The 9,253-nt window shown below is 39.1% G+C and overlaps 1 protein-coding gene and 1 long non-coding RNA gene across 2 annotated transcripts in view; one reads left to right on the top strand and one right to left on the bottom strand.

Moving 5' to 3' along the window:
• Positions 1-3,467: 3,467 nt before the first annotated feature.
• Positions 3,468-5,393, top strand: LOC146678967 (uncharacterized). Its single transcript, XR_014912492.1, has 3 exons — positions 3,468-4,397; positions 4,756-4,884; positions 4,974-5,393. It is a non-coding gene; the product is annotated as an uncharacterized LOC146678967 (long non-coding RNA).
• Positions 5,394-6,438: 1,045 nt separating this feature from the next.
• The window catches only part of LOC146678966 (SMAD family member 3), a 30,659-nt gene continuing 27,844 nt past the window's right edge, over positions 6,439-9,253 (bottom strand). The window contains exon 8 of the mRNA XM_085405377.1: positions 6,439-9,061. Within this exon, the coding sequence (XP_085261503.1) occupies positions 8,938-9,061 (124 nt within the window). The 3' untranslated portion in view covers positions 6,439-8,937. The remainder of the gene's footprint in view (positions 9,062-9,253) is intronic.

The following is a 9,253-nucleotide window of genomic DNA, read 5'->3' as shown; positions in this document are numbered from 1 at the left end:
ATAAACACATTTTGAATGAAAGCCGGGGAACTTTGGTAGCACAGAAACAAGTGGCTATTCTTTGTGACCATATGGATCACTCATATTACCATTATTTCAAATACTCCAAAAAGCTGGGGTCCAGGGTATAATTGGCCGTTTTTGACTACTTTTGATTTGGCCTCTATATTTCACCTTTAAAAACTGTTTATCTTGCCAATCTGTTATTTTCTCATTTTGACATACTGTATCAGCACAATTTATCTAAATTCAGACAAAATTTAAAATACGAGTAGAAAGTGATATTTTTGACTGTAAAAACCACAGGCATGTTTAACGAATCATTTTCATAACTTGAAATGCAAATAGAAATTGTACATTTTTAAAAATATGCACAAGCTTTGCAAACAACAAAGTTATATGGTACTATTTACCTAAAAATGCTCAGACGTTTTTTACATAACCATTTAAAACTATTTACAGAACAATCAGGTGTTCTGCATCAAATAAGAAGGCACACAAATTATTGATGCAACTCCAAAAAATAGTTTGTGTCCACTCTAACACAGATGAGAACAGCACAGGGATAAACCTGCAGGTCTGACAGCAGGTGTGTCACTCAGCGTTTACACTGCAATCTGCCTTTGGTGGCTTTTTTGCAGCAACTGTCACATTCACTAGTAGAACTGACACACAAAACAAAACAAAACAATGACTACACTACACACTAACTACACAAGACAACACACTAACTTGAGACTCCAAACACGGTAAACCTCACAAATTTCTCACATATCAAAACCGCCTCTCTCTCTCTCTCTCTCTCTCGCCGGTCACTCCTAAAACGTCCCTCTCTTCCCAAACAACCAAATGCCACATGTTGCCATATCATTTTTTTGATTGGTCGACATGGTACATTTTTCCACCAATAGGGAAGGAGTGTTTTTTTCTTTTTTCACCAATGACTGTTGTCACTACCCGATCCGTACCGGAAACCCGATCGGTACCCCGCATGCGCAAATCTTACGTCACTTCCTCTCTTTGTGACATTCAATATATTTGAATGATGCGGTTAGCGCCCAGTTAGCTCCTAGCATTTCTCAACAGCTCTGCCTCCTTTTCGACTGCCCGGGACATTTAAACAATGGATAATCCGTATACAAAGAAATTCATGCTTTTCTCCTCAACAGAGAGCGTCCCCAGATTGAGCAACAGCGCCGTAAAATAAGAAGAATGGCGCCTAATTACAGAGTTAATAATGCAGACTTTGTAATATCTCAGGTGTAGATTCATCAGCCAGATGAAGTGTTTACTGACAATTGACAGTGATAGCGCACATCATCATCACTATTCCAACAATCCTCTCCTCACAGACAAGCATAAACACACTCGACTATCGCTAAATCAAATTTAACACACGTTTGTAATGACGCTAATTCAGTTTATAATAGGGTTTATTCGCTCGGTCAGCAGGTGGCGGTATCCTCGTACACTGGGGAGTACACTGCCATTAAACGAACAGAAGAAGAAGAAAACATCTGCACATGCGCAGTACGGATCGGGTAGACCCGATTTGTAGAGAAGGGTCTTTTTTCTTTTTTTTTTTAAACTTTATTTATCACATTATAGACATACAGTCAGGTAAAACAGGGATCACATAAAAGATAACATTGTGGTAGTACAATGAGGAACAGAAAGAGTGACAAAGACAGTGAGACAAAAGTGAGTACAAAAAATAAAATAAATTAAGGGGAACATAAATAAACAAAAGTTTGCAAGAGCCAAAATCAAGTTAGCAGTTTCAATCGGTTACAGATGTTAACAGTCTTGAGAGCCTTCGTGTTTTTTGATGAGGAGATTGTCCTTATATATTGTGCAAGTTGCATTTTTAATACAAGAAGTTCAGGCTTTCTGCCGAGGACTTTGCTTTTGTGTATATGAAATTTTGCCAAAAATAAAACCAAATTTATAAAAAAAGAAAGCATCATTGTCCTTGTCTTTAAAATTATAATAGCCAAAGATAACATCCTTATAGTACAGTTGAAGATTAGGGAGAACAAAGTCAGTAATAAACTTGTGGAAATCCTTCCAGAATTTACACGTAAATTTACATGACCAAAACAGATGAGAAACTGTTTCAGGTTGCTCTTGACAGAAAGTACAATTTACATTTATTTCAGCCATAAATTTGGACAAATATTGTTTGGTAGGGTAAAACTTATGAATCAACTTAAAAGAAATCTCTTTAATTTTGTTTGTCAAGAAAAACCTTTGTGGTAAAGTCCAAACTTTTTTCCATTCAATATCTGTTACAAAATTGGCCCAATAAAATATGGCTGATGGAACAGAGACCATTGCATCCTGAAAGAGAGATCTTATTTTGGTATTTATAGACTTATGAGAGGAAAAGCAAACATTGCCAAGAGAAGAATGTAACACATCCGGGGGAGTGACCTGTAGTGGAGCAAGCTCCACAGTGGCTGCAGCCAGGTGCTCTTGGATTTGTACGGTCAGACTTTACACATGCGCAGTAAGGATCGGGGAGTCCTGATCCGTAACTATCTTTTTATTTTTGTCTACATTGTACTGAAATGCTTCATTATTGCAAACATTTTAAGATATACTTGTTATTCTTAACATCTTAACAGATACTCTGACCTGTAACTATCGTAAAACACTACGACCGGAAGTAGAAACCTTTCGCGCATGCGGGGTACCGATCGGGTTTCCGGTACGGATCGGGTAGTGACAACTGTTGTTTTTCACTCAAGCGTGTTTGCTAGCGCTCTCCTTAGAAAATGCCGTTTTAACAGTTTCTTCCCGGAGTAAACACCACTGTTTTATTAAAAACAAAAATCACTGGTTTTAGGTGGCCTATCAACACAATTTAAACACTGGTGTATAGTTTGAAGTCCGCACGTTTCACCCAAGTTGAAATGGAGACTTTCTGATTAACCAGAGGGTTAATCAGAAAGCCTTAAGTTAGCTAGTTATGTATCAGGCTAATGTTTAAAGCTTTCACTTGAGCAAAGTAACTGATATCACTGCTAAGTAATGTTAGCTAAGTTCACAGCATATTCCATAATAGCGCTGCCATACTGCATCACACTCAGTGCATTTCAGTCATTTCTCCAGCGAGTTTGATAGCTAGCAAAATAATCATAATTTTTTAAAAATAGCATGTGTAACGTACACGTACTGGAAAATTATTTACTAGGACTCACCTATCATGCGACTGGAAAGCGCAAACTCCGCCATTGTTGTTTTCCATCAAACACTCATTAAAACAGCACCCTACAGGTATGTTAGCCACTCATACCTATACAAATTTTGCCTCTACATTTTGCGACTCATTTTATTTCTCTATCTGATAAGAAAACTATTCAATCAGATAGTTATTTGTGGTGAATGAAATACAGTTACACTTTCAAGCACTTTGAAGCACAACATCTGAAATCCAAGCACCTTTCAAACCTTCAAAAGGCAACATTAAAATTCAAGCATTTTTCAAGGATTTCAAGCACACGTACGAACCCTGATAATAGTAATAAAAAAGGAGAGTAGGAAACAAATGGTGACCTTTGTCAAGATGGATTTGTTTACCAACAAACATTCACACTGTCGAAACCTGCGTCACGGTGACCTTCACACAGAGACGGAGCTGATGCCACTCATCTGTTCCCATCTTTGCGCCCTAAATCACTGGGACACCTCATTTCTGCTGTGCTGGGCGATGTACCGAGCCCTTTCTCTCTGCTGAACGTATTCATCTTCATTTAATCATTGTTAGCTGTAAGCAGGCAGCCCCAAACGATCCATTTCCCTAACAACATCTGAATGAAATTACCTCAGTGTGGCACTAATCTACACCTGAATATGTTGTGTGTGCTGTCTCACAGCATAAGTCTTAATTTTATCACATGCAAAGTAAGTGCCCTTTGTTTTCCCGCCTGATAAAGTCACGTGGTTTGCCGTGCCCCGCGAGCAGACTGCGTCCAGCTGTTTTAAGTTCAAAGGTTTAATAGTTAAGTGCAAAATCTCCTGATCAGTTTTATATAAATCGAGACAAAAATATTCTTTCTACATTGCGTGTGAAAGATGGAAAATAAAGGCGAAAAGATTGAAATAAATCAATAGAACAATGTATCTGGCCTGCTATTATTCTGTGCGAGCAATAGGTGGCAGTGTTGAGCTAAAACTGTTTATTATTACCGACCCGAGAGTACGTCTTAAAATATTCCAGTCTGTGACCGCTTATTATATCTGTTAGGGTACTCATTTCATTGCGGGTGCACTTCTTCTGTGTGTGTGATGAAATCATATAAACTCATTTTGGCCCGCTCTTCTTTGCAGCGTCGCTCATTCAGGTTTGTGGGCACAGCTCTCTTAACGTCCCACCACAACCTTGGTGGCTACAGGTAACATTTCTTTGTGGTTTGTTCAGATGCTCTTTTGTAAACTGAAACCGTGCTACCACGAGACTCAAAGAAGCAGTAGTTTTAATTCCATTAACTTTAACCTTTTAACACAGCCCTGTAGAGTCTGAGATGCAGCTCTTGGGTATTGTAGTTTCGCTGAACATGGTCTGACCTTGGGGTGAATTTGTTTGGATATTCACTCTTCACTCCTGGGATAACTGTGGTAACACATCTGAATGTTTACACCAGCAGACTGACAGATCTTCAGGGTTTTTATTTTTATTGAGGTGCTTGGTTAGCAAGCCCTGTGAAGACTTTATTTTTTTACACATTAAAAAAATGTAAATTTCCCTGTCAGGTGCTCTACCAGTGGCCTGGGAGCTTGAGGGTCCTGCGCAGTATCTTTGCTATTCCTAGGACTGCGCTCCTCTGGACAGAGATCTCGGATGTTGTTCCTGGGATCTGCTGGAGCCACTCGCCCAGCTTGGTAGTCACATTTTCACCTTCCCGGCCATACTCTGCACAGATGTTCAAGTATACTTGGTCATGATGTTCATTCTATGTCCTGTCTGCTAGCATCTTACACCCTGCTGTTACGTGCTGGATTGTCTCAGGGGCATCTTTACACAGCCTGCACCTGAGGTCTTGCCTGGTGTGGAAAACCCCAGCCTCCATGGATCTTGTGTTGATGGCTTGCTCCTATAACACACTACCACAACTCTGTGTTAGCTGGTTCCACACAAGGACCCAGTACATTCAAATCTTTTAATGCTGCCGACTGTTTTTGGCATTTTGCTACAAGCATTCGCACCACTGTCCATGTACATGTCACAAACTGCTCTATTTATATCTATATTATATGCCCATGTCTTACTATATTTGCAATACTGCCTCTATTGTACATACCTTTGATTTTTATATCGTCTCTTGAATGTCCTTTCAATGTCTTTCCATTCAACTGTATGTTCTGTACAATCAGCAAATTTACTATTAAAAACAAACAAAAAAGCTTTCTAAGTTACGCTCACACATATTCATTTCTTTTTAAATGACTTGTTCCAGAATCAGATCATGACGAAAAGTGATTATCAGTGCTCAGACACAAGCAGCACTCTCTAGTTTCTATATTAATCCATTCAAGTTTTTCATGTGGTTTGACCTGAAACTAGTTTATAATTATCTGCCTTCAGGTATAGTTCAGATAAATGTGAAACAGGATGTTTAACAGAGGGCTTAATTGTCTGCACAAATTCATTTTGTATCACATACTTTGCTCTCCTGCTCAGGTAGAAGGTTATGGTGGAGACAGACATCCACTCAGCTCTTTGTCTGTCTCCTCTTATACAATCGCGAAGAAACAATTAATAATGAAGCCTCACTGCTGCGCTGACTGCCTTTCAAATGCATGCACATACAGCAGACTTTTGTGAGCCAGCTTTGGTCCTTCCACACAAACTATTCGTCACCACAGCAGCAAGGTCTCTGCAGCGACAAGCAGCTTGTTCCGGCCCTTTTCCCCTTGAGGGCATCAACAACAAAGCCTGCCTTCATGTTCAAAGCCGCGCCGCGCCTCTGTGACGGCACAAATGTTTATGGTTTGAATTAGCTCGTAACGTAGCAGTAAGTAAAGAAACAAGAGAGGGCTGCTGTGGGCCTGTAATTACCGTCTCTGTCTGCTTCTGAAGACAGTATGAAATTATCCACCGCAGACAAGGAATTCCCCACACTGAAGGAAATGTTAATAAAGGGCTTTAAGTACATTTCATGCGAGCAAATCTCGTTTAACTACAAAACTCAGCTAACTGTGATTCATAATGTTGATTTGTTCCGATGTTAGAATAATTATGCACAGTCAAGAAATAAAGATGCAGTTTGTCATGTAAGATTAGTTCCACCCAGCCTCAGTTTCTTTCGTACTTAGCACATAGGCTCACGTATCACCACAAGATATATATTTTATTTTCGAAACAACAATAATACACAGAAATATAAAGCATCACATCAACTCTTCATAAGCAGAGAAAAATAAAAGGGTTTTGTACAAGACATCTAAAAAGACCAATTCAGAGCACAGAAGCAGAAATCACAACTAATAATAGCGATTACAGGGTGAGATTTAAACAAAGGGGATAAAAAAACAAACAAAACTAAACTAAACACAAGCAGAATGTATAAAAATGACAAATTTGCTTTAAAAATAATCCCTACCGGGTAAATACAATGACTATGAGCCCATCAGAATCAGGACTACTGCATTCGAGGACACTAGAAGCTCTACAAAGAGCTGGCTCGTCTCAGATTGGTAGATGCTACTGTTTCTGAAACCATCCCACTAAAGTTTGCAGGTTTAAAAGTCATCATCATTCCAAAGAGATCAAAATCTACCAGCGTTGATGGTAAACTCTCGGGCCTTTGTTGTTTACTCTTCAGTCCCTAAAATGTTAAAGACTAGCACCACTGGGCTGCTGTTAACATCAAGAGCCTGGACAATGTAAATAAGCACAGTACAAAGATTTAAAATATTTTTCATGCTCACCCACTGAGTCTTTGTCTAGTGTTAGAGAACAAGAAGGAAATGGTTCCACTTCCATCACAGTGGGTGGCTGAAAGGAAACGGGACTAAAGCTTTGACTGTCTTTCTATTTCTGCCATCGCTTTTCCCAACATTTGTTTTTCTTCAGTTTTTGATCTTTTTTTCTTCTTCTGTTTCCAAAACGATCAACATTATAAAGGCTAATGGCCACATTATTAAAACACACGTATATACTATATGTACAGGCCTAAAAAGAAAAGACAAAAAAAAAGAAAAAGGGAATTTTGAGAAGCTATTGGTATTTACATGCCTCTTATTTATCTCAACAAGTCCCTTTGTTAAAAGCTGTGCTTTGTACTTAAACTGTCTTATCCTCACAGATTATTAAGAAAATATATATATATATATTTAAAGGGCTACTACCCCCCCCAGACCTGCCAGCAGTTATTTTCCACTGTATCATGTTACAACCCTAATTGATAGCAAAATAGACTAAAAAGTCTCAAAGGTCATACATCTCCTCTTTTCATTGGTTTCTGTATATTATTCTGGTTTTTTTTTTGTTCTTTTACAGTCCTGAGTGCACAAAGTCAGCATGGCTAATTTTAAGACCAATATTATGTATGGCTGAGAATATCAGCGAAAGCAAAGGCATCCCTTTGCTCCCCTTGCACTTCAAAGCGTTCTGCAGATACATAAACAAGTCTGTTCAATCTGCAGTTCAAAGGGGACCTTTTATATTTTTGTTATACACACGTACCTTTACAGTGCTGCATGCTGTTATTAAACATGGCCATTACTTCAGATCCTGTAATAGCACACAATAGGTAATCTCAAGCAGAAAGCTCTTAAGCGCCTCCTATTCAAACCTTCAGTTTGCAAAGGTCAGCCAATCAGAAGAAAGGTGACCTCGAGAGTAGAGGAGGTAACAGTCTGCTCCTGACAAAGCATAACCAGAGCTGCTGGATGCAGGATCAGAGTGACAAAAATGAGGATTATTTTGACCACTGAGCTCAACAATAAAAACCTGGAAGCAGAAATAAGCATAACCGGTCCCCTTTAACAATGCAGAAATGTACAGTATGTGAGATGTTTTCAAGTCTGCATGTGTGACACACTACAATATAAATTGGCAAAGCTTCCAGAAATGAGTGCAGAATACATTTCACTGATAAAGCACCACCTCAGCTGCTGCAACAACACTTTACCGGAGAATCAACATTTTATAAAAGTGCACCACCCTGAATGATCCCACATGTGAGATATGTAACTGTGATTCAGGTAGTAGTTCAAATCAGCACTTGATTAAGAACCACCTGAATGGCAGCAAGTTTGACTGAAGCTTTGCTTTCCTTTGTTTCCGTTTGAAGTTTGACTGTGAAGCTAAAACATCCTGTTATTCACCCAGACAGAAATATATTCCCATTCCTTCACGCTGTATTTTTTATAAATGTTGGTTGACTATTCCCACTATACAATTCTTTTTCAAGCCATCTGACTGGGTCACATTTTCATAAAGTATTAAATGCCCAAAAACAGAAACAAAATCATGTAAAATGCATTTAACATGCACATACACATGCATTACAAATTCAAAAGTAATGGTTAAAAATTAAATCTTTTTTTAAAATGTTTTTTTGGATCAGCCGTTTTCTTTAACATCTGTACAAAACAGGTAAAAACTATGAGACTAATGTTTAAACAAACACGACCAGACAGGAAGAAGCTCGTGTAGCAATAACTTCAGTCCTTTAGGTAACAAAGGATAATTACAGACGTCAAATTTAGAGATCCTTCTAACATTTAACTGTTTTAATGCACTCGGCCCCTTTCAAAACAGACAAGTAAATAAAAAGTGCTACTGACAGCTGGTGGGGAGGAAGAACAAAGTAACAGTGGCTGAATGAGGGGGTTCGTCATCTTTCAGTACTTGTGTAGCCGTTCTCGTCCGTGTGCAGTTTGTGTGTTTCTAGTCATTGACAGGAAATGAGCAGGTGAATGGTCTCCCTAAGAGACGCTGGAGCAGCGGAGACTCGGGGAGCCCATTTGTGTGAGCACCTTGTCCAGCCACTGCAGGGGCCCGTTCAAGTGCAGCTCGATCCAGCAGGGGGTGCTGGTCACTGTCTGTCGCCTGGGAGAGACCAAAGAGGCACAAAGGGATGTGAGGTAAACAGACACAGCTGTTAAAGAGTGTGGGCAAACTTACAAAGTCACATTGCTCTGCTTTCATTACAGTGTTGATGTAAGACAGACAACTTTCACAGCTTCTTTGAGTTACACTTTAACACACTGTGTCACTAAAGATAGAATGCAAAAATTCTAC

This window comes from Rhamphochromis longiceps, linkage group LG1, assembly GCF_057381845.1.
Source record: "Rhamphochromis longiceps isolate RC_006_pf linkage group LG1, R_longiceps_female_GT1.1, whole genome shotgun sequence".
NCBI classification, from domain to species: Eukaryota; Metazoa; Chordata; class Actinopteri; order Cichliformes; family Cichlidae; genus Rhamphochromis; species Rhamphochromis longiceps.
The sequence above is the reverse complement of the archived record's forward strand: the minus strand, read 5'-3'. Positions and strand labels throughout refer to the sequence as shown.